The 27796-nt window shown below is 48.5% G+C and overlaps 6 protein-coding genes across 21 annotated transcripts; 2 read left to right on the top strand and 4 right to left on the bottom strand.

The window, feature by feature from the left end:
* Positions 1-3253: 3253 nt before the first annotated feature.
* LOC121603042 lies at positions 3254-7623 on the bottom strand. Of its 5 annotated transcripts, XR_006006570.1 has the most exons (3): positions 7516-7623; positions 7282-7430; positions 6965-7220 (listed from the first exon to the last, which is right to left on the bottom strand). XR_006006570.1 is itself a non-coding variant. In XM_041931780.1 (2 exons), exons 1-2 carry the CDS (start codon positions 7527-7529, stop codon positions 5224-5226), a joined length of 315 nt encoding a protein of 104 aa, XP_041787714.1. In that variant the 5' UTR covers positions 7530-7623; the 3' UTR covers positions 5063-5223. The 5 variants fall into 5 exon arrangements, 2 of the variants coding, with proteins under 2 accessions (XP_041787714.1, XP_041787715.1); XR_006006571.1 differs by lacking the exon at positions 6965-7220 and adding an exon at positions 3254-3546 and having other exon boundaries at positions 7282-7623; XM_041931780.1 differs by lacking the exon at positions 6965-7220 and adding an exon at positions 5063-5290 and having other exon boundaries at positions 7282-7623.
* A 1665-nt stretch (positions 7624-9288) lies between these two features.
* LOC121603039 (casein kinase I-like) lies at positions 9289-10163 on the top strand. Its single transcript, XM_041931774.1, has 2 exons — positions 9289-9749; positions 9860-10163. Exons 1-2 carry the CDS (start codon positions 9289-9291, stop codon positions 10161-10163), a joined length of 765 nt encoding a protein of 254 aa, XP_041787708.1.
* A 40-nt stretch (positions 10164-10203) lies between these two features.
* LOC121603043 lies at positions 10204-12773 on the bottom strand. Of its 4 annotated transcripts, none has more exons than XR_006006573.1 (3): positions 12432-12773; positions 11973-12370; positions 10445-11388 (listed from the first exon to the last, which is right to left on the bottom strand). XR_006006573.1 is itself a non-coding variant. In XM_041931782.1 (2 exons), exons 1-2 carry the CDS (start codon positions 12677-12679, stop codon positions 10369-10371), a joined length of 315 nt encoding a protein of 104 aa, XP_041787716.1. In that variant the 5' UTR covers positions 12680-12773; the 3' UTR covers positions 10204-10368. The 4 variants fall into 4 exon arrangements, 2 of the variants coding, with proteins under 2 accessions (XP_041787716.1, XP_041787717.1); XR_006006572.1 differs by lacking the exon at positions 10445-11388 and having other exon boundaries at positions 11480-12370; positions 12432-12580; positions 12666-12773; XM_041931782.1 differs by lacking the exons at positions 10445-11388; positions 11973-12370 and adding an exon at positions 10204-10435.
* Positions 12774-13548: 775 nt separating this feature from the next.
* Positions 13549-17919, bottom strand: LOC121603041. Of its 5 annotated transcripts, XR_006006567.1 has the most exons (4): positions 17812-17919; positions 17578-17726; positions 17119-17516; positions 15591-16534 (listed from the first exon to the last, which is right to left on the bottom strand). XR_006006567.1 is itself a non-coding variant. In XM_041931777.1 (2 exons), exons 1-2 carry the CDS (start codon positions 17823-17825, stop codon positions 15515-15517), a joined length of 315 nt encoding a protein of 104 aa, XP_041787711.1. In that variant the 5' UTR covers positions 17826-17919; the 3' UTR covers positions 15354-15514. The 5 variants fall into 5 exon arrangements, 2 of the variants coding, with proteins under 2 accessions (XP_041787711.1, XP_041787712.1); XR_006006566.1 differs by having other exon boundaries at positions 17578-17919; XR_006006568.1 differs by lacking the exons at positions 15591-16534; positions 17119-17516 and adding an exon at positions 13549-13841 and having other exon boundaries at positions 17578-17919.
* Positions 17920-18694: 775 nt separating this feature from the next.
* Positions 18695-23062, bottom strand: LOC121603040. Of its 5 annotated transcripts, XR_006006564.1 has the most exons (3): positions 22955-23062; positions 22721-22869; positions 22331-22659 (listed from the first exon to the last, which is right to left on the bottom strand). XR_006006564.1 is itself a non-coding variant. In XM_041931775.1 (2 exons), exons 1-2 carry the CDS (start codon positions 22966-22968, stop codon positions 20661-20663), a joined length of 315 nt encoding a protein of 104 aa, XP_041787709.1. In that variant the 5' UTR covers positions 22969-23062; the 3' UTR covers positions 20376-20660. The 5 variants fall into 5 exon arrangements, 2 of the variants coding, with proteins under 2 accessions (XP_041787709.1, XP_041787710.1); XR_006006565.1 differs by lacking the exon at positions 22331-22659 and adding an exon at positions 18695-18987 and having other exon boundaries at positions 22721-23062; XM_041931775.1 differs by lacking the exon at positions 22331-22659 and adding an exon at positions 20376-20727 and having other exon boundaries at positions 22721-23062.
* Positions 23063-24546: 1484 nt separating this feature from the next.
* On the top strand, positions 24547-25610 carry LOC121603044 (casein kinase I-like). Its single transcript, XM_041931784.1, has one exon. The coding sequence runs from the start codon at positions 24677-24679 to the stop codon at positions 25601-25603; it is 927 nt and encodes a 308-aa protein (XP_041787718.1). The 5' UTR covers positions 24547-24676; the 3' UTR covers positions 25604-25610.
* The last annotated feature ends 2186 nt before the right edge of the window (positions 25611-27796 follow it).

The raw sequence follows: 27796 nt of genomic DNA, 5'->3' as shown, positions 1-27796 counted from the left end.
CGGTGGCCAAATCCGATCCTCTGCCTCCTCGTGGCGCCACTGGATGTTGGCCTCTGGTGTTGTCAGACTCACCAGCGGCCTAACCAAAGAGGACGGTCAGTGGGACACCAAGCGTTTTGCTCAACGAAGCTACACGTACATTTGATGCTATGGGGGTTGAAGGGAAATAAATATGTATTTTTGTATTTTAGTGTAGATTGAGGCATGTAAAAATACACGTATAGCATTGGAATAAATTGAAATGTACAAATGCCTATATAAAACGAGTTAATTTTCGAGTTTGCAATGATTGCGATTTTCCACTCTTCCTCGCCGGATAGCATCAACTTCAAACGTACATTGTGGGGATGTTTTCCACTGCCGACGCCGATCCACGAACACAAATTTTGATAGGCCACCTTTACATGAGCATAGCTTTCGAACGCGAGCTTATATAAGGGCGTGCGTGCGGGGCATCGATGGAAAGCTCTCGCCAAGTACTATCCGACGGTGGGGTATTGCACCTCCTCCCGCCCTCCCTGTTCCATACTGCAGGAAGGAAAAACGTCAAATTACTTTCGAACGGAAACTAATACAAAGCTATATCAGGCAGCGACAGACGCGTCGGTACAAGTTGTGCAACTTTTGTCTCACAAGCGTGTCCTCCTAGGAACCACTCAGCTCGACTCTTCCAGTCAAAAAACGTGATTTTGTGTGAAATTTTCACCGTTTTACACACAGGTGTGGGAATGTTTTTTCACCCTTCCCGGATCCATTGTTATCCCTCGTTGGATAGAGCGCGGCTAGTAGACCAAATTTGGAACGACCATTTGCGTAGGTACGACCAACACTCGTTACTCAAAATCGGAGTCAAAGTCCTTCTGCAGAACGCGCCACGGGCTGTCATTTGAAAACGGGCTCCGGAAAATGAACCGAATTTTGGTATATGATTCGTGATGGAAAAAGCCATCGAACACTTCAATTTACATCGGGATTTGGATGCGTGTAGCGAAAGAGAACGTTTCTCCTTCGACGCTTAGTTTTCGAGATAATTCATTTGCTGCTACTCGCCATTTGTCTGAAGCATTCTTACCCCGGTTTAGTAGCGATGTCCATATCTGCAACCGAATGTAGAGGAAAGAACTTCAGTCCGGAATTAATGGCCTACAAAAATGGACAACTAAAACGGGATATCAGGGAAATGTAAAATATTTCACACCAAACAACCCTCGCACCCTAATCGAGAAGTGCCCAGACGCGGATTCTTAAAGCTTGGGTTGTTCCAAAAATAGTTTATCGAATAGAAATAGTGTCTTCGAAAGTCCCTGGCTCCTCTTTACCGTACTGGTCTGAGGCATTCTATCGGAGCCATTATAGTCCAGTCCTATTCCATCACTGTTCTGCAAAAGCGGGCAGCTTTCTTTCTCACATATCATCACACACAGATTGGATTACAGAAGCCTTCATTGAAAGTGCCAAACAGGCATTCAAGGAACTGACGGAAGAACGGTTGCCACAAACTGCAGAACAATCACGAAATGGAGAAAGGTTATGGGTCCCAAACAGCCCCAGAGTTGATTGGGAAATACAAAACAGAACCGATAGATGATGCTAAATTCAGATGGTTCGTGTTCGAGGAAGCGAATGACCTGCGATTCGTGCGCGATCGGGTTTCTCGCCATCGCAAATTGAAACTCCCTACCTTCGTTCGATCGAACACGGATCATACGCTAAGAGAATGATGCGAAGCGCATGTCTCCCATTAAACGTGTTGAGACTGTAACGCAGATGAAGCTGTGCCGCAAACCACGTAACAAAGCCTTGTTGATCGAGATTCTCCTGTGTCGTGTCCCGGGTTGTGCAAGCATTGAACAAGCGAGTGCGAGGCACGCACGCAATTTCTGGATGAAGGATCATCATTCCCGCTGAAGTTACCCTAGCAGCGAGTATCAGATTGAAGGGCCAGCCGGCCCCCACTTGAGTTGCAGTGGACGGCCAACGTGAAACGCAAGGAGACGTTTCAGCTTCACGTTTGACCTGGAGCCTGGAGATTGCTGCACGCGGGGGAGAGCGGTCGTTCACGGCGACGGTTTCAACAGCTAAGTTTGCCACAACAAAATATTCATTATCCCACACTGACAAGTTCGAATGATTACTTACAGGATCGGCCAGCGGAACATCAGGAGGATGGTACACCGAGAACCAGGCTTGGAGAATCCCATCGGCTTGGAGAATGTGCTCCTACTACTTCCACCGCTGGAGCCTCAATCTGGGTGACCGATTGCGGTGAGGACGATGTTGGGATGGGCGTGTTTAGGCGAGTGACGATACCGGGTGGTGAGATAGTATGCACCACCAAACACAAGCAGCGGGAAAGGCCAGCGTCGACGTACCAGGACCAGGGCATCCTGCAGCAGCACAGCGGTGCCTATGAGCAGCTGCTATGACGGCCGAATGCCACCGGTAGCAGCCATCCTTACGACAATTCCTGTTGTGTTAAGTCAACCGAGAAAAAAAGTTGACAGTTGAACCCGTTGCACGGGATGGGGTGTGTTGCCAAGGTGGATTAAAAAATCAGGTGGTGGAAAAGGCCCTTTACCCGGGTGGGTGGGTCGCCATAGTTGGGGGACTTTGGTGTCCTTTTTAAACCCACTACACACCGTTGGTTTCAAAAAGTATAGCAAACAGAAAACATTTCTTGCTTATAAGCAAGTGCATTTTTGTATTTATTCATTCTATTGAACAAACATCAGAGATACTAAATCAGGAAATACTTACTGCAATTGTCCTCGTGTCTCCATGTGTCTCGTAGATAATAAAGGAATAAAGGTGAAAATAGCAAATAAATTAATGATTTCTTAGTCTTCGTCTATATCTTTCCTCACCTGATCTTGGATTGCATCCACCTTGCGCGGTTGCGACGATCCCACAAAAACTACAAAATACGGCTTCGGTTGGCAGTAAGATTCAGCGATTCTGAATAGTACTAAATCTCGCCGATAGATGACGTTCGACATTGGGACATTGGTTCGTGTTCGAGGAGGCGAATGAGCCGCGCGATTCGTGCGCGATCGGGTGCTTTCTCGCCATCGCAATTCGCAAATTCGCACGCTTCATCTCGGCGGCATCTCGACATCGCGACCGAAAAACGGGTACCATTTTACGAGGTGTAATTAGAATCCGCGAAATAAACCGTTTCCATCAAAGGCACACATCCGCGTGTTTGGAAGACTCTCTCTGCAACAAAAAGTAAACGTTTTCGCTACGCGATTAAATGTTAATGTTCACAATCATTCAAATTCAAAAACCAATTTCATGTTTTTTTTAGTTCTCTATGTTCCAATCCGGGCGAGGTTTTCAATACTTTTGCATTCATACTTTAAAGACTTGCGTCCATCCAGGCTGGGTAATAAGTTCTTTTTTAAATTCTGCCGCCGGTTGATGCTTTGATGTTGATCCTGTTTCGGAGATAAAAGCGTCCACCACTTAGACGCATTCTCATGGAGACGCACGGTGGCGGGTGTGATACAGCTGCTGGCTGTTGGGCTGGCTTTTCATATCCACGGACTGAAAGTAAACAAAACATTATTTAAACGATGTAAACAATTGCCTACCGGTTGTTACAGGATGAAGGGAACGATGCTGAGCGCCACTGTCCCAGAAAACCATCACTTTTACCCGTACAAAAGAAAACCCCAATAGAAGAAGCACACACGACCCGACACAGGATCTGCACAGAACTCGCACAGGCCACGCCAGGCCAGGACACCGGTATGACGAAATGAACCAAAATCGGACCTGGAAATGTAACAACACTTGGATGCGTTTTCCAAAACCCACACACCACAGAGGTAACTAGATGGTTACCAGCCGAAAATGCGTAATCTGTCAAGTTGCTGTTTCGATCGTAGTACACATGTGAACATCACCCAACCAAAGGCTATATATGTAGACCACACTTATGCATCAGGTTATATCCTCACTACGATTAAACGCAAGGTTACGTGTTTTTTCTCGCTCTCACTTTTAACGGTTTTTTCGAGTGTTTTTGCGAAAAATTGATTCTGCTGTTGCTTCTAATTACATTTAGCAGGTGGCCAAAGAGAATCGAACATGTCGATTAGAGAAGGACGTGCGCCCAATTCTAGTTCGCCGGAGTCCTTGATGGTGGTGAATCTCTCCACCTATCGGATTGAAGGCGAATTCGATGCTGGTGGCTGCGGCACGGTGTTGGTGGGCAGCCATGCCCGCTCCAAGCAGCCGGTGGTGATGAAAATGGCCAGCAAAGAGGTGGACCGGCTCCTGCTCGCCACGGAGCGCCGGATCTATGCGCGGCTGCAGAAGGCCCGTGGATGGCCCAGACTCATCGACGCCGGTACGTATCGCAAACGCGACGTACTGGTTTTGGAGCGCCTGGGGCCATCACTGCAGGACCTTCTGAACTTGTGCGGAGGACGCTTCGGTCTGAAGACGGTTTCGCAGCTAGCGCTGCAACTGCTCGACAGGCTGGAAACATTCCACGAGCTGGGGTACGTTCACCGCGACCTGAAGCCGGACAATGTCCTGCTGGGTCGCGGAACGACCCGCAAGACGCTGCACTTGATCGACTTCGGTCTTGCCGAGCCGTATCGGCACCCACGCACGGGGGAACACATAGCGCAGGATGCGTTTTTCCCGTTCGCCGGAACGATCGAATTTGCACCAGTGTTCGCTCATCTGGAGTATACACCGAGCAGGCGAGATGACATTTTGTCACTCGCCTACATGCTGGTGTTTTTGCTCCGCGGTGGCCTACCGTGGTATGGTACCGAGGAGCGATTTGATCCGGACGAGGCACTGCTTCTGAAGTTGTGCATTACGCCCAGCGAGCTGTGCAGAGGACTGCCGGCTGAGTTTCAGCAGTTGACCGAGTACGCGTTGCGGATGGAATTCTGCGACGCGCCGGACTATACCGAGCTGAAGCGGATGTTCCGGAATCTGTTGCGCCAACATTCCATGCAGCACGATTTGCATTTCGATTGGAACCGGTTTGGCTGCTAAACCAGCACCTAATTTCTTCTTCTCTCTCTCTCTCTCTCTCTCTCTCTCTTCGTTCCAGCTTTCCTAAAGTGACGTGTAAGTCACCCCAGTATAAGGCGCCGTGAAGGAACAGCCCGATGCTGGGACGGTGGCCAAATCCGATCCTCTGCCTCCTCGTGGCGCCACTGGATGTTGGCCTCTGGTGTTGTCAGACTCACCAGCGGCCTAACCAAAGAGGACGGTCAGTGGGACACCAAGCGTTTGCTCAACGAAGCTACACGTACATTTGATGCTATGGGGGTTGAAGGGAAATAAATATGTATTTATTGTATTTTAGTGTAAGATTACATGTAAAAATACACGTATAGCATTGGAATAAATTGAAATGTACAAATGCCTATATAAAACGAGTTAATTTTCGAGTTTGCAATGATTGCGATTTTCCACTCTTCCTCGCCGGATAGCATCAACTTCAAACGTACATTGTGGGGATGTTTTCCACTGCCGACGCCGATCCACGAACACAAATTTTGATAGGCCACCTTTACATGAGCATAGCTTTCGAACGCGAGCTTATATAAGGGCGTGCGTGCGGGGCATCGATGGAAAGCTCTCGCCAAGTACTATCCGACGGTGGGGTATTGCACCTCCTCCCGCCCTCCCTGTTCCATACTGCAGGAAGGAAAAACGTCAAATTACTTTCGAACGGAAACTAATACAAAGCTATATCAGGCAGCGACAGACGCGTCGGTACAAGTTGTGCAACTTTTGTCTCACAAGCGTGTCCTCCTAGGAACCACTCAGCTCGACTCTTCCAGTCAAAAAACGTGATTTTGTGTGAAATTTTCACCGTTTTACACACAGGTGTGGGAATGTTTTTTCACCCTTCCCGGATCCATTGTTATCCCTCGTTGGATAGAGCGCGGCTAGTAGACCAAATTTGGAACGACCATTTGCGTAGGTACGACCAACACTCGTTACTCAAAATCGGAGTCAAAGTCCTTCTGCAGAACGCGCCACGGGCTGTCATTTGAAAACGGGCTCCGGAAAATGAACCGAATTTTGGTATATGATTCGTGATGGAAAAAGCCATCGAACACTTCAATTTACATCGGGATTTGGATGCGTGTAGCGAAAGAGAACGTTTCTCCTTCGACGCTTAGTTTTCGAGATAATTCATTTGCTGCTACTCGCCATTTGTCTGAAGCATTCTTACCCCGGTTTAGTAGCGATGTCCATATCTGCAACCGAATGTAGAGGAAAGAACTTCAGTCCGGAATTAATGGCCTACAAAAATGGACAACTAAAACGGGATATCAGGGAAATGTAAAATATTTCACACCAAACAACCCTCGCACCCTAATCGAGAAGTGCCCAGACGCGGATTCTTAAAGCTTGGGTTGTTCCAAAAATAGTTTATCGAATAGAAATAGTGTCTTCGAAAGTCCCTGGCTCCTCTTTACCGTACTGGTCTGAGGCATTCTATCGGAGCCATTATAGTCCAGTCCTATTCCATCACTGTTCTGCAAAAGCGGGCAGCTTTCTTTCTCACATATCATCACACACAGATTGGATTACAGAAGCCTTCATTGAAAGTGCCAAACAGGCATTCAAGGAACTGACGGAAGAACGGTTGCCACAAACTGCAGAACAATCACGAAATGGAGAAAGGTTATGGGTCCCAAACAGCCCCAGAGTTGATTGGGAAATACAAAACAGAACCGATAGATGATGCTAAATTCAGATGGTTCGTGTTCGAGGAAGCGAATGACCTGCGATTCGTGCGCGATCGGGTTTCTCGCCATCGCAAATTGAAACTCCCTACCTTCGTTCGATCGAACACGGATCATACGCTAAGAGAATGATGCGAAGCGCATGTCTCCCATTAAACGTGTTGAGACTGTAACGCAGATGAAGCTGTGCCGCAAACCACGTAACAAAGCCTTGTGATCGAGATTCTCCTGTGTCGTGTCCCGGGTTGTGCAAGCATTGAACAAGCGAGTGCGAGGCACGCACGCAATTTCTGGATGAAGGATCATCATTCCCGCTGAAGTTACCCTAGCAGCGAGTATCAGATTGAAGGGCCAGCCGGGCCCCCACTTGAGTTGCAGTGGACGGCCAACGTGAAACGCAAGGAGACGTTTCAGCTTCACGTTTGACCTGGAGCCTGGAGATTGCTGCACGCGGGGGAGAGCGGTCGTTCACGGCGACGGTTTCAACAGCTAAGTTTGCCACAACAAAATATTCATTATCCCACACTGACAAGTTCGAATGATTACTTACAGGATCGGCCAGCGGAACATCAGGAGGATGGTACACCGAGAACCAGGCTTGGAGAATCCCAATCGGCTTGGAGAATGTGCTCCTACTACTTCCACCGCTGGAGCCTCAATCTGGGTGACCGATTGCGGTGAGGACGATGTTGGGATGGGCTGTTTAGGCGAGTGACGATACCGGGTGGTGAGATAGTATGCACCACCAAACACACAAGCAGCGGGAAAGGCAGCGTCGACGTACCAGGACCAGGGCATCCTGCAGCAGCACAGCGGTGCCTATGAGCAGCTGCTATGACGGCCGAATGCCACCGGTAGCAGCCATCCTTACGACAATTCCTGTTGTGTTAAGTCAACCGAGAAAAAAAAGTTGACAGTTGAACCCGTTGCACGGGATGGGGTGTGTTGCCAAGGTGGATTAAAAAAATCAGGTGGTGGAAAAGGCCCTTTACCCGGGTGGGTGGGTCGCCATAGTTGGGGGACTTTGGTGTCCTTTTTAAACCCACTACACACCGTTGGTTTCAAAAAGTATAGCAAACAGAAAACATTTCTTGCTTATAAGCAAGTGCATTTTTGTATTTATTCATTCTATTGAACAAACATCAGAGATACTAAATCAGGAAATACTTACTGCAATTGTCCTCGTGTCTCCATGTGTCTCGTAGATAATAAAGGAATAAAGGTGAAAATAGCAAATAAATTAATGATTTCTTAGTCTTCGTCTATATCTTTCCTCACCTGATCTTGGATTGCATCCACCTTGCGCGGTTGCGACGATCCCACAAAAACTACAAAATACGGCTTCGGTTGGCAGTAAGATTCAGCGATTCTGAATAGTACTAAATCTCGCCGATAGATGACGTTCGACATTGGGACATTGGTTCGTGTTCGAGGAGGCGAATGAGCCGCGCGATTCGTGCGCGATCGGGTGCTTTCTCGCCATCGCAATTCGCAAATTCGCACGCTTCATCTCGGCGGCATCTCGACATCGCGACCGAAAAACGGGTACCATTTTACGAGGTGTAATTAGAATCCGCGAAATAAACCGTTTCCATCAAAGGCACACATCCGCGTGTTTGGAAGACTCTCTCTGCAACAAAAAGTAAACGTTTTCGCTACGCGATTAAATGTTAATGTTCACAATCATTCAAATTCAAAAACCAATTTCATGTTTTTTTTAGTTCTCTATGTTCCAATCCGGGCGAGGTTTTCAATACTTTTGCATTCATACTTTAAAGACTTGCGTCCATCCAGGCTGGGTAATAAGTTCTTTTTTAAATTCTGCCGCCGGTTGATGCTTTGATGTTGATCCTGTTTCGGAGATAAAAGCGTCCACCACTTAGACGCATTCTCATGGAGACGCACGGTGGCGGGTGTGATACAGCTGCTGGCTGTTGGGCTGGCTTTTCATATCCACGGACTGAAAGTAAACAAAACATTATTTAAACGATGTAAACAATTGCCTACCGGTTGTTACAGGATGAAGGGAACGATGCTGAGCGCCACTGTCCCAGAAAACCATCACTTTTACCCGTACAAAAGAAAACCCCAATAGAAGAAGCACACACGACCCGACACAGGATCTGCACAGAACTCGCACAGGCCACGCCAGGCCAGGACACCGGTATGACGAAATGAACCAAAATCGGACCTGGAAATGTAACAACACTTGGATGCGTTTTCCAAAACCCACACACCACAGAGGTAACTAGATGGTTACCAGCCGAAAATGCGTAATCTGTCAAGTTGCTGTTTCGATCGTAGTACACATGTGAACATCACCCAACCAAAGGCTATATATGTAGACCACACTTATGCATCAGGTTATATCCTCACTACGATTAAACGCAAGGTTACGTGTTTTTTCTCGCTCTCACTTTTAACGGTTTTTTCGAGTGTTTTTGCGAAAAATTGATTCTGCTGTTGCTTCTAATTACATTTAGCAGGTGGCCAAAGAGAATCGAACATGTCGATTAGAGAAGGACGTGCGCCCAATTCTAGTTCGCCGGAGTCCTTGATGGTGGTGAATCTCTCCACCTATCGGATTGAAGGCGAATTCGATGCTGGTGGCTGCGGCACGGTGTTGGTGGGCAGCCATGCCCGCTCCAAGCAGCCGGTGGTGATGAAAATGGCCAGCAAAGAGGTGGACCGGCTCCTGCTCGCCACGGAGCGCCGGATCTATGCGCGGCTGCAGAAGGCCCGTGGATGGCCCAGACTCATCGACGCCGGTACGTATCGCAAACGCGACGTACTGGTTTTGGAGCGCCTGGGGCCATCACTGCAGGACCTTCTGAACTTGTGCGGAGGACGCTTCGGTCTGAAGACGGTTTCGCAGCTAGCGCTGCAACTGCTCGACAGGCTGGAAACATTCCACGAGCTGGGGTACGTTCACCGCGACCTGAAGCCGGACAATGTCCTGCTGGGTCGCGGAACGACCCGCAAGACGCTGCACTTGATCGACTTCGGTCTTGCCGAGCCGTATCGGCACCCACGCACGGGGAACACATAGCGCAGGATGCGTTTTTCCCGTTCGCCGGAACGATCGAATTTGCACCAGTGTTCGCTCATCTGGAGTATACACCGAGCAGGCGAGATGACATTTTGTCACTCGCCTACATGCTGGTGTTTTTGCTCCGCGGTGGCCTACCGTGGTATGGTACCGAGGAGCGATTTGATCCGGACGAGGCACTGCTTCTGAAGTTGTGCATTACGCCCAGCGAGCTGTGCAGAGGACTGCCGGCTGAGTTTCAGCAGTTGACCGAGTACGCGTTGCGGATGGAATTCTGCGACGCGCCGGACTATACCGAGCTGAAGCGGATGTTCCGGAATCTGTTGCGCCAACATTCCATGCAGCACGATTTGCATTTCGATTGGAACCGGTTTGGCTGCTAAACCAGCACCTAATTTCTTTTCTCTCTCTCTCTCTCTCTCTCTCTCTCTCTTCGTTCCAGCTTTCCTAAAGTGACGTGTAAGTCACCCCAGTATAAGGCGCCGTGAAGGAACAGCCCGATGCTGGGACGGTGGCCAAATCCGATCCTCTGCCTCCTCGTGGCGCCACTGGATGTTGGCCTCTGGTGTTGTCAGACTCACCAGCGGCCTAACCAAAGAGGACGGTCAGTGGGACACCAAGCGTTTGCTCAACGAAGCTACACGTACATTTGATGCTATGGGGGTTGAAGGGAAATAAATATGTATTTATTGTATTTTAGTGTAAGATTGAGGCCATGTAAAAATACACGTATAGCATTGGAATAAATTGAAATGTACAAATGCCTATATAAAACGAGTTAATTTTCGAGTTTGCAATGATTGCGATTTTCCACTCTTCCTCGCCGGATAGCATCAACTTCAAACGTACATTGTGGGGATGTTTTCCACTGCCGACGCCGATCCACGAACACAAATTTTGATAGGCCACCTTTACATGAGCATAGCTTTCGAACGCGAGCTTATATAAGGGCGTGCGTGCGGGGCATCGATGGAAAGCTCTCGCCAAGTACTATCCGACGGTGGGGTATTGCACCTCCTCCCGCCCTCCCTGTTCCATACTGCAGGAAGGAAAAACGTCAAATTACTTTCGAACGGAAACTAATACAAAGCTATATCAGGCAGCGACAGACGCGTCGGTACAAGTTGTGCAACTTTTGTCTCACAAGCGTGTCCTCCTAGGAACCACTCAGCTCGACTCTTCCAGTCAAAAAACGTGATTTTGTGTGAAATTTTCACCGTTTTACACACAGGTGTGGGAATGTTTTTTCACCCTTCCCGGATCCATTGTTATCCCTCGTTGGATAGAGCGCGGCTAGTAGACCAAATTTGGAACGACCATTTGCGTAGGTACGACCAACACTCGTTACTCAAAATCGGAGTCAAAGTCCTTCTGCAGAACGCGCCACGGGCTGTCATTTGAAAACGGGCTCCGGAAAATGAACCGAATTTTGGTATATGATTCGTGATGGAAAAAGCCATCGAACACTTCAATTTACATCGGGATTTGGATGCGTGTAGCGAAAGAGAACGTTTCTCCTTCGACGCTTAGTTTTCGAGATAATTCATTTGCTGCTACTCGCCATTTGTCTGAAGCATTCTTACCCCGGTTTAGTAGCGATGTCCATATCTGCAACCGAATGTAGAGGAAAGAACTTCAGTCCGGAATTAATGGCCTACAAAAATGGACAACTAAAACGGGATATCAGGGAAATGTAAAATATTTCACACCAAACAACCCTCGCACCCTAATCGAGAAGTGCCCAGACGCGGATTCTTAAAGCTTGGGTTGTTCCAAAAATAGTTTATCGAATAGAAATAGTGTCTTCGAAAGTCCCTGGCTCCTCTTTACCGTACTGGTCTGAGGCATTCTATCGGAGCCATTATAGTCCAGTCCTATTCCATCACTGTTCTGCAAAAGCGGGCAGCTTTCTTTCTCACATATCATCACACACAGATTGGATTACAGAAGCCTTCATTGAAAGTGCCAAACAGGCATTCAAGGAACTGACGGAAGAACGGTTGCCACAAACTGCAGAACAATCACGAAATGGAGAAAGGTTATGGGTCCCAAACAGCCCCAGAGTTGATTGGGAAATACAAAACAGAACCGATAGATGATGCTAAATTCAGATGGTTCGTGTTCGAGGAAGCGAATGACCTGCGATTCGTGCGCGATCGGGTTTCTCGCCATCGCAAATTGAAACTCCCTACCTTCGTTCGATCGAACACGGATCATACGCTAAGAGAATGATGCGAAGCGCATGTCTCCCATTAAACGTGTTGAGACTGTAACGCAGATGAAGCTGTGCCGCAAACCACGTAACAAAGCCTTGTTGATCGAGATTCTCCTGTGTCGTGTCCCGGGTTGTGCAAGCATTGAACAAGCGAGTGCGAGGCACGCACGCAATTTCTGGATGAAGGATCATCATTCCCGCTGAAGTTACCCTAGCAGCGAGTATCAGATTGAAGGGCCAGCCGGGCCCCCACTTGAGTTGCAGTGGACGGCCAACGTGAAACGCAAGGAGACGTTTCAGCTTCACGTTTGACCTGGAGCCTGGAGATTGCTGCACGCGGGGGAGAGCGGTCGTTCACGGCGACGGTTTCAACAGCTAAGTTTGCCACAACAAAATATTCATTATCCCACACTGACAAGTTCGAATGATTACTTACAGGATCGGCCAGCGGAACATCAGGAGGATGGTACACCGAGAACCAGGCTTGGAGAATCCCAATCGGCTTGGAGAATGTGCTCCTACTACTTCCACCGCTGGAGCCTCAATCTGGGTGACCGATTGCGGTGAGGACGATGTTGGGATGGGCTGTTTAGGCGAGTGACGATACCGGGTGGTGAGATAGTATGCACCACCAAACACACAAGCAGCGGGAAAGGCAGCGTCGACGTACCAGGACCAGGGCATCCTGCAGCAGCACAGCGGTGCCTATGAGCAGCTGCTATGACGGCCGAATGCCACCGGTAGCAGCCATCCTTACGACAATTCCTGTTGTGTTAAGTCAACCGAGAAAAAAAAGTTGACAGTTGAACCCGTTGCACGGGATGGGGTGTGTTGCCAAGGTGGATTAAAAAAATCAGGTGGTGGAAAAGGCCCTTTACCCGGGTGGGTGGGTCGCCATAGTTGGGGGACTTTGGTGTCCTTTTTAAACCCACTACACACCGTTGGTTTCAAAAAGTATAGCAAACAGAAAACATTTCTTGCTTATAAGCAAGTGCATTTTTGTATTTATTCATTCTATTGAACAAACATCAGAGATACTAAATCAGGAAATACTTACTGCAATTGTCCTCGTGTCTCCATGTGTCTCGTAGATAATAAAGGAATAAAGGTGAAAATAGCAAATAAATTAATGATTTCTTAGTCTTCGTCTATATCTTTCCTCACCTGATCTTGGATTGCATCCACCTTGCGCGGTTGCGACGATCCCACAAAAACTACAAAATACGGCTTCGGTTGGCAGTAAGATTCAGCGATTCTGAATAGTACTAAATCTCGCCGATAGATGACGTTCGACATTGGGACATTGGTTCGTGTTCGAGGAGGCGAATGAGCCGCGCGATTCGTGCGCGATCGGGTGCTTTCTCGCCATCGCAATTCGCAAATTCGCACGCTTCATCTCGGCGGCATCTCGACATCGCGACCGAAAAACGGGTACCATTTTACGAGGTGTAATTAGAATCCGCGAAATAAACCGTTTCCATCAAAGGCACACATCCGCGTGTTTGGAAGACTCTCTCTGCAACAAAAAGTAAACGTTTTCGCTACGCGATTAAATGTTAATGTTCACAATCATTCAAATTCAAAAACCAATTTCATGTTTTTTTTAGTTCTCTATGTTCCAATCCGGGCGAGGTTTTCAATACTTTTGCATTCATACTTTAAAGACTTGCGTCCATCCAGGCTGGGTAATAAGTTCTTTTTTAAATTCTGCCGCCGGTTGATGCTTTGATGTTGATCCTGTTTCGGAGATAAAAGCGTCCACCACTTAGACGCATTCTCATGGAGACGCACGGTGGCGGGTGTGATACAGCTGCTGGCTGTTGGGCTGGCTTTTCATATCCACGGACTGAAAGTAAACAAAACATTATTTAAACGATGTAAACAATTGCCTACCGGTTGTTACAGGATGAAGGGAACGATGCTGAGCGCCACTGTCCCAGAAAACCATCACTTTTACCCGTACAAAAGAAAACCCCAATAGAAGAAGCACACACGACCCGACACAGGATCTGCACAGAACTCGCACAGGCCACGCCAGGCCAGGACACCGGTATGACGAAATGAACCAAAATCGGACCTGGAAATGTAACAACACTTGGATGCGTTTTCCAAAACCCACACACCACAGAGGTAACTAGATGGTTACCAGCCGAAAATGCGTAATCTGTCAAGTTGCTGTTTCGATCGTAGTACACATGTGAACATCACCCAACCAAAGGCTATATATGTAGACCACACTTATGCATCAGGTTATATCCTCACTACGATTAAACGCAAGGTTACGTGTTTTTTCTCGCTCTCACTTTTAACGGTTTTTTCGAGTGTTTTTGCGAAAAATTGATTCTGCTGTTGCTTCTAATTACATTTAGCAGGTGGCCAAAGAGAATCGAACATGTCGATTAGAGAAGGACGTGCGCCCAATTCTAGTTCGCCGGAGTCCTTGATGGTGGTGAATCTCTCCACCTATCGGATTGAAGGCGAATTCGATGCTGGTGGCTGCGGCACGGTGTTGGTGGGCAGCCATGCCCGCTCCAAGCAGCCGGTGGTGATGAAAATGGCCAGCAAAGAGGTGGACCGGCTCCTGCTCGCCACGGAGCGCCGGATCTATGCGCGGCTGCAGAAGGCCCGTGGATGGCCCAGACTCATCGACGCCGGTACGTATCGCAAACGCGACGTACTGGTTTTGGAGCGCCTGGGGCCATCACTGCAGGACCTTCTGAACTTGTGCGGAGGACGCTTCGGTCTGAAGACGGTTTCGCAGCTAGCGCTGCAACTGCTCGACAGGCTGGAAACATTCCACGAGCTGGGGTACGTTCACCGCGACCTGAAGCCGGACAATGTCCTGCTGGGTCGCGGAACGACCCGCAAGACGCTGCACTTGATCGACTTCGGTCTTGCCGAGCCGTATCGGCACCCACGCACGGGGGAACACATAGCGCAGGATGCGTTTTTCCCGTTCGCCGGAACGATCGAATTTGCACCAGTGTTCGCTCATCTGGAGTATACACCGAGCAGGCGAGATGACATTTTGTCACTCGCCTACATGCTGGTGTTTTTGCTCCGCGGTGGCCTACCGTGGTATGGTACCGAGGAGCGATTTGATCCGGACGAGGCACTGCTTCTGAAGTTGTGCATTACGCCCAGCGAGCTGTGCAGAGGACTGCCGGCTGAGTTTCAGCGGTTGACCGAGTACGCGTTGCGGATGGAATTCTGCGACGCGCCGGACTATACCGAGCTGAAGCGGATGTTCCGGAATCTGTTGCGCCAACATTCCATGCAGCACGATTTGCATTTCGATTGGAACCGGTTTGGCTGCTAAACCAGCACCTAATTTCTTCTTCTCTCTCTCTCTCTCTCTCTCTCTTCGTTCCAGCTTTCCTAAAGTGACGTGTAAGTCACCCCAGTATAAGGCGCCGTGAAGGAACAGCCCGATGCTGGGACGGTGGCCAAATCCGATCCTCTGCCTCCTCGTGGCGCCACTGGATGTTGGCCTCTGGTGTTGTCAGACTCACCAGCGGCCTAACCAAAGAGGACGGTCAGTGGGACACCAAGCGTTTGCTCAACGAAGCTACACGTACATTTGATGCTATGGGGGTTGAAGGGAAATAAATATGTATTTATTGTATTTTAGTGTAAGATTGAGGCCATGTAAAAATACACGTATAGCATTGGAATAAATTGAAATGTACAAATGCCTATATAAAACGAGTTAATTTTCGAGTTTGCAATGATTGCGATTTTCCACTCTTCCTCGCCGGATAGCATCAACTTCAAACGTACATTGTGGGGATGTTTTCCACTGCCGACGCCGATCCACGAACACAAATTTTGATAGGCCACCTTTACATGAGCATAGCTTTCGAACGCGAGCTTATATAAGGGCGTGCGTGCGGGGCATCGATGGAAAGCTCTCGCCAAGTACTATCCGACGGTGGGGTATTGCACCTCCTCCCGCCCTCCCTGTTCCATACTGCAGGAAGGAAAAACGTCAAATTACTTTCGAACGGAAACTAATACAAAGCTATATCAGGCAGCGACAGACGCGTCGGTACAAGTTGTGCAACTTTTGTCTCACAAGCGTGTCCTCCTAGGAACCACTCAGCTCGACTCTTCCAGTCAAAAAACGTGATTTTGTGTGAAATTTTCACCGTTTTACACACAGGTGTGGGAATGTTTTTTCACCCTTCCCGGATCCATTGTTATCCCTCGTTGGATAGAGCGCGGCTAGTAGACCAAATTTGGAACGACCATTTGCGTAGGTACGACCAACACTCGTTACTCAAAATCGGAGTCAAAGTCCTTCTGCAGAACGCGCCACGGGCTGTCATTTGAAAACGGGCTCCGGAAAATGAACCGAATTTTGGTATATGATTCGTGATGGAAAAAGCCATCGAACACTTCAATTTACATCGGGATTTGGATGCGTGTAGCGAAAGAGAACGTTTCTCCTTCGACGCTTAGTTTTCGAGATAATTCATTTGCTGCTACTCGCCATTTGTCTGAAGCATTCTTACCCCGGTTTAGTAGCGATGTCCATATCTGCAACCGAATGTAGAGGAAAGAACTTCAGTCCGGAATTAATGGCCTACAAAAATGGACAACTAAAACGGGATATCAGGGAAATGTAAAATATTTCACACCAAACAACCCTCGCACCCTAATCGAGAAGTGCCCAGACGCGGATTCTTAAAGCTTGGGTTGTTCCAAAAATAGTTTATCGAATAGAAATAGTGTCTTCGAAAGTCCCTGGCTCCTCTTTACCGTACTGGTCTGAGGCATTCTATCGGAGCCATTATAGTCCAGTCCTATTCCATCACTGTTCTGCAAAAGCGGGCAGCTTTCTTTCTCACATATCATCACACACAGATTGGATTACAGAAGCCTTCATTGAAAGTGCCAAACAGGCATTCAAGGAACTGACGGAAGAACGGTTGCCACAAACTGCAGAACAATCACGAAATGGAGAAAGGTTATGGGTCCCAAACAGCCCCAGAGTTGATTGGGAAATACAAAACAGAACCGATAGATGATGCTAAATTCAGATGGTTCGTGTTCGAGGAAGCGAATGACCTGCGATTCGTGCGCGATCGGGTTTCTCGCCATCGCAAATTGAAACTCCCTACCTTCGTTCGATCGAACACGGATCATACGCTAAGAGAATGATGCGAAGCGCATGTCTCCCATTAAACGTGTTGAGACTGTAACGCAGATGAAGCTGTGCCGCAAACCACGTAACAAAGCCTTGTCGATCGAGATTCTCCTGTGTCGTGTCCCGGGTTGTGCAAGCATTGAACAAGCGAGTGCGAGGCACGCACGCAATTTCTGGATGAAGGATCATCATTCCCGCTGAAGTTACCCTAGCAGCGAGTATCAGATTGAAGGGCCAGCCGGGCCCCCACTTGAGTTGCAGTGGACGGCCAACGTGAAACGCAAGGAGACGTTTCAGCTTCACGTTTGACCTGGAGCCTGGAGATTGCTGCACGCGGGGGAGAGCGGTCGTTCACGGCGACGGTTTCAACAGCTAAGTTTGCCACAACAAAATATTCATTATCCCACACTGACAAGTTCGAATGATTACTTACAGGATCGGCCAGCGGAACATCAGGAGGATGGTACACCGAGAACCAGGCTTGGAGAATCCCAATCGGCTTGGAGAATGTGCTCCTACTACTTCCACCGCTGGAGCCTCAATCTGGGTGACCGATTGCGGTGAGGACGATGTTGGGATGGGCTGTTTAGGCGAGTGACGATACCGGGTGGTGAGATAGTATGCACCACCAAACACACAAGCAGCGGGAAAGGCAGCGTCGACGTACCAGGACCAGGGCATCCTGCAGCAGCACAGCGGTGCCTATGAGCAGCTGCTATGACGGCCGAATGCCACCGGTAGCAGCCATCCTTACGACAATTCCTGTTGTGTTAAGTCAACCGAGAAAAAAAAGTTGACAGTTGAACCCGTTGCACGGGATGGGGTGTGTTGCCAAGGTGGATTAAAAAAATCAGGTGGTGGAAAAGGCCCTTTACCCGGGTGGGTGGGTCGCCATAGTTGGGGGACTTTGGTGTCCTTTTTAAACCCACTACACACCGTTGGTTTCAAAAAGTATAGCAAACAGAAAACATTTCTTGCTTATAAGCAAGTGCATTTTTGTATTTATTCATTCTATTGAACAAACATCAGAGATACTAAATCAGGAAATACTTACTGCAATTGTCCTCGTGTCTCCATGTGTCTCGTAGATAATAAAGGAATAAAGGTGAAAATAGCAAATAAATTAATGATTTCTTAGTCTTCGTCTATATCTTTCCTCACCTGATCTTGGATTGCATCCACCTTGCGCGGTTGCGACGATCCCACAAAAACTACAAAATACGGCTTCGGTTGGCAGTAAGATTCAGCGATTCTGAATAGTACTAAATCTCGCCGATAGATGACGTTCGACATTGGGACATTGGTTCGTGTTCGAGGAGGCGAATGAGCCGCGCGATTCGTGCGCGATCGGGTGCTTTCTCGCCATCGCAATTCGCAAATTCGCACGCTTCATCTCGGCGGCATCTCGACATCGCGACCGAAAAACGGGTACCATTTTACGAGGTGTAATTAGAATCCGCGAAATAAACCGTTTCCATCAAAGGCACACATCCGCGTGTTTGGAAGACTCTCTCTGCAACAAAAAGTAAACGTTTTCGCTACGCGATTAAATGTTAATGTTCACAATCATTCAAATTCAAAAACCAATTTCATGTTTTTTTTAGTTCTCTATGTTCCAATCCGGGCGAGGTTTTCAATACTTTTGCATTCATACTTTAAAGACTTGCGTCCATCCAGGCTGGGTAATAAGTTCTTTTTTAAATTCTGCCGCCGGTTGATGCTTTGATGTTGATCCTGTTTCGGAGATAAAAGCGTCCACCACTTAGACGCATTCTCATGGAGACGCACGGTGGCGGGTGTGATACAGCTGCTGGCTGTTGGGCTGGCTTTTCATATCCACGGACTGAAAGTAAACAAAACATTATTTAAACGATGTAAACAATTGCCTACCGGTTGTTACAGGATGAAGGGAACGATGCTGAGCGCCACTGTCCCAGAAAACCATCACTTTTACCCGTACAAAAGAAAACCCCAATAGAAGAAGCACACACGACCCGACACAGGATCTGCACAGAACTCGCACAGGCCACGCCAGGCCAGGACACCGGTACGACGAAATGAACCAAAATCGGACCTGGAAATGTAACAACACTTGGATGCGTTTTCCAAAACCCACACACCACAGAGGTAACTAGATGGTTACCAGCCGAAAATGCGTAATCTGTCAAGTTGCTGTTTCGATCGTAGTACACATGTGAACATCACCCAACCAAAGGCTATATATGTAGACCACACTTATGCATCAGGTTATATCCTCACTACGATTAAACGCAAGGTTACGTGTTTTTTCTCGCTCTCACTTTTAACGGTTTTTTCGAGTGTTTTTGCGAAAAATTGATTCTGCTGTTGCTTCTAATTACATTTAGCAGGTGGCCAAAGAGAATCGAACATGTCGATTAGAGAAGGACGTGCGCCCAATTCTAGTTCGCCGGAGTCCTTGATGGTGGTGAATCTCTCCACCTATCGGATTGAAGGCGAATTCGATGCTGGTGGCTGCGGCACGGTGTTGGTGGGCAGCCATGCCCGCTCCAAGCAGCCGGTGGTGATGAAAATGGCCAGCAAAGAGGTGGACCGGCTCCTGCTCGCCACGGAGCGCCGGATCTATGCGCGGCTGCAGAAGGCCCGTGGATGGCCCAGACTCATCGACGCCGGTACGTATCGCAAACGCGACGTACTGGTTTTGGAGCGCCTGGGGCCATCACTGCAGGACCTTCTGAACTTGTGCGGAGGACGCTTCGGTCTGAAGACGGTTTCGCAGCTAGCGCTGCAACTGCTCGACAGGCTGGAAACATTCCACGAGCTGGGGTACGTTCACCGCGACCTGAAGCCGGACAATGTCCTGCTGGGTCGCGGAACGACCCGCAAGACGCTGCACTTGATCGACTTCGGTCTTGCCGAGCCGTATCGGCACCCACGCACGGGGGAACACATAGCGCAGGATGCGTTTTTCCCGTTCGCCGGAACGATCGAATTTGCACCAGTGTTCGCTCATCTGGAGTATACACCGAGCAGGCGAGATGACATTTTGTCACTCGCCTACATGCTGGTGTTTTTGCTCCGCGGTGGCCTACCGTGGTATGGTACCGAGGAGCGATTTGATCCGGACGAGGCACTGCTTCTGAAGTTGTGCATTACGCCCAGCGAGCTGTGCAGAGGACTGCCGGCTGAGTTTCAGCGGTTGACCGAGTACGCGTTGCGGATGGAATTCTGCGACGCGCCGGACTATACCGAGCTGAAGCGGATGTTCCGGAATCTGTTGCGCCAACATTCCATGCAGCACGATTTGCATTTCGATTGGAACCGGTTTGGCTGCTAAACCAGCACCTAATTTCTTTTCTTCTCTCTCTCTCTCTCTCTCTCTTCGTTCCAGCTTTCCTAAAGTGACGTGTAAGTCACCCCAGTATAAGGCGCCGTGAAGGAACAGCCCGATGCTGGGACGGTGGCCAAATCCGATCCTCTGCCTCCTCGTGGCGCCACTGGATGTTGGCCTCTGGTGTTGTCAGACTCACCAGCGGCCTAACCAAAGAGGACGGTCAGTGGGACACCAAGCGTTTGCTCAACGAAGCTACACGTACATTTGATGCTATGGGGGTTGAAGGGAAATAAATATGTATTTATTGTATTTTAGTGTAAGATTCCATGTAAAAATACACGTATAGCATTGGAATAAATTGAAATGTACAAATGCCTATATAAAACGAGTTAATTTTCGAGTTTGCAATGATTGCGATTTTCCACTCTTCCTCGCCGGATAGCATCAACTTCAAACGTACATTGTGGGGATGTTTTCCACTGCCGACGCCGATCCACGAACACAAATTTTGATAGGCCACCTTTACATGAGCATAGCTTTCGAACGCGAGCTTATATAAGGGCGTGCGTGCGGGGCATCGATGGAAAGCTCTCGCCAAGTACTATCCGACGGTGGGGTATTGCACCTCCTCCCGCCCTCCCTGTTCCATACTGCAGGAAGGAAAAACGTCAAATTACTTTCGAACGGAAGCTAATACAAAGCTATATCAGGCAGCGACAGACGCGTCGGTACAAGTTGTGCAACTTTTGTCTCACAAGCGTGTCCTCCTAGGAACCACTCAGCTCGACTCTTCCAGTCAAAAAACGTGATTTTGTGTGAAATTTTCACCGTTTTACACACAGGTGTGGGAATGTTTTTTCACCCTTCCCGGATCCATTGTTATCCCTCGTTGGATAGAGCGCGGCTAGTAGACCAAATTTGGAACGACCATTTGCGTAGGTACGACCAACACTCGTTACTCAAAATCGGAGTCAAAGTCCTTCTGCAGAACGCGCCACGGGCTGTCATTTGAAAACGGGCTCCGGAAAATGAACCGAATTTTGGTATATGATTCGTGATGGAAAAAGCCATCGAACACTTCAATTTACATCGGGATTTGGATGCGTGTAGCGAAAGAGAACGTTTCTCCTTCGACGCTTAGTTTTCGAGATAATTCATTTGCTGCTACTCGCCATTTGTCTGAAGCATTCTTACCCCGGTTTAGTAGCGATGTCCATATCTGCAACCGAATGTAGAGGAAAGAACTTCAGTCCGGAATTAATGGCCTACAAAAATGGACAACTAAAACGGGATATCAGGGAAATGTAAAATATTTCACACCAAACAACCCTCGCACCCTAATCGAGAAGTGCCCAGACGCGGATTCTTAAAGCTTGGGTTGTTCCAAAAATAGTTTATCGAATAGAAATAGTGTGTCTTCGAAAGTCCCTGGCTCCTCTTTACCGTACTGGTCTGAGGCATTCTATCGGGGCCATTATAGTCCAGTCCTATTCCATCACTGTTCTGCAAAAGCGGGCAGCTTTCTTTCTCACATATCATCACACACAGATTGGATTACAGAAGCCTTCATTGAAAGTGCCAAACAGGCATTCAAGGAACTGACGGAAGAACGGTTGCCACAAACTGCAGAACAATCACGAAATGGAGAAAGGTTATGGGTCCCAAACAGCCCCAGAGTTGATTGGGAAATACAAAACAGAACCGATAGATGATGCTAAATTCAGATGGTTCGTGTTCGAGGAAGCGAATGACCTGCGATTCGTGCGCGATCGGGTTTCTCGCCATCGCAAATTGAAACTCCCTACCTTCGTTCGATCGAACACGGATCATACGCTAAGAGAATGATGCGAAGCGCATGTCTCCCATTAACGTGTTGAGACTGTAACGCAGATGAAGCTGTGCCGCAAACCACGTAACAAAGCCTTGTCGATCGAGATTCTCCTGTGTCGTGTCCCGGGTTGTGCAAGCATTGAACAAGCGAGTGCGAGGCACGCACGCAATTTCTGGATGAAGGATCATCATTCCCGCTGAAGTTACCCTAGCAGCGAGTATCAGATTGAAGGGCCAGCCGGGCCCCCACTTGAGTTGCAGTGGACGGCCAACGTGAAACGCAAGGAGACGTTTCAGCTTCACGTTTGACCTGGAGCCTGGAGATTGCTGCACGCGGGGGAGAGCGGTCGTTCACGGCGACGGTTTCAACAGCTAAGTTTGCCACAACAAAATATTCATTATCCCACACTGACAAGTTCGAATGATTACTTACAGGATCGGCCAGCGGAACATCAGGAGGATGGTACACCGAGAACCAGGCTTGGAGAATCCCAATCGGCTTGGAGAATGTGCTCCTACTACTTCCACCGCTGGAGCCTCAATCTGGGTGACCGATTGCGGTGAGGACGATGTTGGGATGGGCTGTTTAGGCGAGTGACGATACCGGGTGGTGAGATAGTATGCACCACCAAACACACAAGCAGCGGGAAAGGCAGCGTCGACGTACCAGGACCAGGGCATCCTGCAGCAGCACAGCGGTGCCTATGAGCAGCTGCTATGACGGCCGAATGCCACCGGTAGCAGCCATCCTTACGACAATTCCTGTTGTGTTAAGTCAACCGAGAAAAAAAAGTTGACAGTTGAACCCGTTGCACGGGATGGGGTGTGTTGCCAAGGTGGATTAAAAAAATCAGGTGGTGGAAAAGGCCCTTTACCCGGGTGGGTGGGTCGCCATAGTTGGGGGACTTTGGTGTCCTTTTTAAACCCACTACACACCGTTGGTTTCAAAAAGTATAGCAAACAGAAAACATTTCTTGCTTATAAGCAAGTGCATTTTTGTATTTATTCATTCTATTGAACAAACATCAGAGATACTAAATCAGGAAATACTTACTGCAATTGTCCTCGTGTCTCCATGTGTCTCGTAGATAATAAAGGAATAAAGGTGAAAATAGCAAATAAATTAATGATTTCTTAGTCTTCGTCTATATCTTTCCTCACCTGATCTTGGATTGCATCCACCTTGCGCGGTTGCGACGATCCCACAAAAACTACAAAATACGGCTTCGGTTGGCAGTAAGATTCAGCGATTCTGAATAGTACTAAATCTCGCCGATAGATGACGTTCGACATTGGGACATTGGTTCGTGTTCGAGGAGGCGAATGAGCCGCGCGATTCGTGCGCGATCGGGTGCTTTCTCGCCATCGCAATTCGCAAATTCGCACGCTTCATCTCGGCGGCATCTCGACATCGCGACCGAAAAACGGGTACCATTTTACGAGGTGTAATTAGAATCCGCGAAATAAACCGTTTCCATCAAAGGCACACATCCGCGTGTTTGGAAGACTCTCTCTGCAACAAAAAGTAAACGTTTTCGCTACGCGATTAAATGTTAATGTTCACAATCATTCAAATTCAAAAACCAATTTCATGTTTTTTTTAGTTCTCTATGTTCCAATCCGGGCGAGGTTTTCAATACTTTTGCATTCATACTTTAAAGACTTGCGTCCATCCAGGCTGGGTAATAAGTTCTTTTTTAAATTCTGCCGCCGGTTGATGCTTTGATGTTGATCCTGTTTCGGAGATAAAAGCGTCCACCACTTAGACGCATTCTCATGGAGACGCACGGTGGCGGGTGTGATACAGCTGCTGGCTGTTGGGCTGGCTTTTCATATCCACGGACTGAAAGTAAACAAAACATTATTTAAACGATGTAAACAATTGCCTACCGGTTGTTACAGGATGAAGGGAACGATGCTGAGCGCCACTGTCCCAGAAAACCATCACTTTTACCCGTACAAAAGAAAACCCCAATAGAAGAAGCACACACGACCCGACACAGGATCTGCACAGAACTCGCACAGGCCACGCCAGGCCAGGACACCGGTACGACGAAATGAACCAAAATCGGACCTGGAAATGTAACAACACTTGGATGCGTTTTCCAAAACCCACACACCACAGAGGTAACTAGATGGTTACCAGCCGAAAATGCGTAATCTGTCAAGTTGCTGTTTCGATCGTAGTACACATGTGAACATCACCCAACCAAAGGCTATATATGTAGACCACACTTATGCATCAGGTTATATCCTCACTACGATTAAACGCAAGGTTACGTGTTTTTTCTCGCTCTCACTTTTAACGGTTTTTTCGAGTGTTTTTGCGAAAAATTGATTCTGCTGTTGCTTCTAATTACATTTAGCAGGTGGCCAAAGAGAATCGAACATGTCGATTAGAGAAGGACGTGCGCCCAATTCTAGTTCGCCGGAGTCCTTGATGGTGGTGAATCTCTCCACCTATCGGATTGAAGGCGAATTCGATGCTGGTGGCTGCGGCACGGTGTTGGTGGGCAGCCATGCCCGCTCCAAGCAGCCGGTGGTGATGAAAATGGCCAGCAAAGAGGTGGACCGGCTCCTGCTCGCCACGGAGCGCCGGATCTATGCGCGGCTGCAGAAGGCCCGTGGATGGCCCAGACTCATCGACGCCGGTACGTATCGCAAACGCGACGTACTGGTTTTGGAGCGCCTGGGGCCATCACTGCAGGACCTTCTGAACTTGTGCGGAGGACGCTTCGGTCTGAAGACGGTTTCGCAGCTAGCGCTGCAACTGCTCGACAGGCTGGAAACATTCCACGAGCTGGGGTACGTTCACCGCGACCTGAAGCCGGACAATGTCCTGCTGGGTCGCGGAACGACCCGCAAGACGCTGCACTTGATCGACTTCGGTCTTGCCGAGCCGTATCGGCACCCACGCACGGGGGAACACATAGCGCAGGATGCGTTTTTCCCGTTCGCCGGAACGATCGAATTTGCACCAGTGTTCGCTCATCTGGAGTATACACCGAGCAGGCGAGATGACATTTTGTCACTCGCCTACATGCTGGTGTTTTTGCTCCGCGGTGGCCTACCGTGGTATGGTACCGAGGAGCGATTTGATCCGGACGAGGCACTGCTTCTGAAGTTGTGCATTACGCCCAGCGAGCTGTGCAGAGGACTGCCGGCTGAGTTTCAGCGGTTGACCGAGTACGCGTTGCGGATGGAATTCTGCGACGCGCCGGACTATACCGAGCTGAAGCGGATGTTCCGGAATCTGTTGCGCCAACATTCCATGCAGCACGATTTGCATTTCGATTGGAACCGGTTTGGCTGCTAAACCAGCACCTAATTTCTTTCTTCTCTCTCTCTCTCTCTCTCTCTTCGTTCCAGCTTTCCTAAAGTGACGTGTAAGTCACCCCAGTATAAGGCGCCGTGAAGGAACAGCCCGATGCTGGGACGGTGGCCAAATCCGATCCTCTGCCTCCTCGTGGCGCCACTGGATGTTGGCCTCTGGTGTTGTCAGACTCACCAGCGGCCTAACCAAAGAGGACGGTCAGTGGGACACCAACTAGTGTACTGGATCAACGGAGCTACACGTACATTTGATGCTATGGGGGTTGGAGGGGTAATAAATATGTATTTATTGTATTTTAGTGTAAGATTACATGTAAAAATACACGTATAGCATTGGAATAAATTGAAATGTACAAATGCCTATATAAAACGAGTTAATTTTCGAGTTTGCAATGATTGCGATTTTCCACTCTTCCTCGCCGGATAGCATCAACTTCAAACGTACATTGTGGGGATGTTTTCCACTGCCGACGCCGATCCACGAACACAAATTTTGATAGGCCACCTTTACATGAGCATAGCTTTCGAACGCGAGCTTATATAAGGGCGTGCGTGCGGGGCATCGATGGAAAGCTCTCGCCAAGTACTATCCGACGGTGGGGTATTGCACCTCCTCCCGCCCTCCCTGTTCCATACTGCAGGAAGGAAAAACGTCAAATTACTTTCGAACGGAAACTAATACAAAGCTATATCAGGCAGCGACAGACGCGTCGGTACAAGTTGTGCAACTTTTGTCTCACAAGCGTGTCCTCCTAGGAACCACTCAGCTCGACTCTTCCAGTCAAAAAACGTGATTTTGTGTGAAATTTTCACCGTTTTACACACAGGTGTGGGAATGTTTTTTCACCCTTCCCGGATCCATTGTTATCCCTCGTTGGATAGAGCGCGGCTAGTAGACCAAATTTGGAACGACCATTTGCGTAGGTACGACCAACACTCGTTACTCAAAATCGGAGTCAAAGTCCTTCTGCAGAACGCGCCACGGGCTGTCATTTGAAAACGGCTCCGGAAAATGAACCGAATTTTGGTATATGATTCGTGATGGAAAAAGCCATCGAACACTTCAATTTACATCGGGATTTGGATGCGTGTAGCGAAAGAGAACGTTTCTCCTTCGACGCTTAGTTTTCGAGATAATTCATTTGCTGCTACTCGCCATTTGTCTGAAGCATTCTTACCCCGGTTTAGTAGCGATGTCCATATCTGCAACCGAATGTAGAGGAAAGAACTTCAGTCCGGAATCAATGGCCTACAAAAATGGACAACTAAAACGGGATATCAGGGAAATGTAAAATATTTCACACCAAACAACCCTCGCACCCTAATCGAGAAGTGCCCAGACGCGGATTCTTAAAGCTTGGGTTGTTCCAAAAATATTTTATCGAATAGAAATAGTGTCCAACGTACACCAACTACTTCGAAAGTCTGGCTCCTCTTTACCGTACTGGTCTGAGGCATTCTATCGGGGCCTTTATAGTCCAGTCCTATTCCATCACTGTTCTGCAAAAGCGGGCAGCTTTCTTTCTCACATATCATCACACACAGATTGGATTACAGAAGCCTTCATTGAAAGTGCCAAACAGGCATTCACGGAACTGACGCAAGAACGGTTGCCACAAACTGCAGAACAATCACGAAATGGAGAAAGGTTATGGGTCCCAAACAGCCCCAGAGTTGATTGGGAAATACAAAACAGAACCGATAGATGATGCTAAATTCAGATGGTTCGTGTTCGAGGAAGCGAATGACCTGCGATTCGTGCGCGATCGGGTTTCTCGCCATCGCAAATTGAAACTCCCTACCTTCGTTCGATCGAACACGGATCATACGCTAAGAGAATGATGCGAAGCGCATGTCTCCCATTAAACGTGTTGAGACTGTAACGCAGATGAAGCTGTGCCGCAAACCACGTAACAAAGCCTTGTCGATCGAGATTCTCCTGTGTCGTGTCCCGGGTTGTGCAAGCATTGAACAAGCGAGTGCGAGGCACGCACGCAATTTCTGGATGAAGGATCATCATTCACGCTGCAGTACCCTAGCAGCGAGTATCAGATTGAAGGGCCAGCCGGGCCCCCACTTGAGTTGCAGTGGACGGCCACGTGAAACGCAAGGAGACGTTTCAGCTTCACGTTTGACCTGGAGCCTGGAGATTGCTGCACGCGGGGGAGAGCGGTCG

Source organism: Anopheles merus, unplaced genomic scaffold (assembly GCF_017562075.2).
Source record: "Anopheles merus strain MAF unplaced genomic scaffold, AmerM5.1 LNR4000784, whole genome shotgun sequence".
Taxonomy (NCBI): Eukaryota; Metazoa; Arthropoda; class Insecta; order Diptera; family Culicidae; genus Anopheles; species Anopheles merus.
Note: the sequence above shows the minus strand (reverse complement) of the source record. Positions and strands in the feature narration are given on the sequence as shown.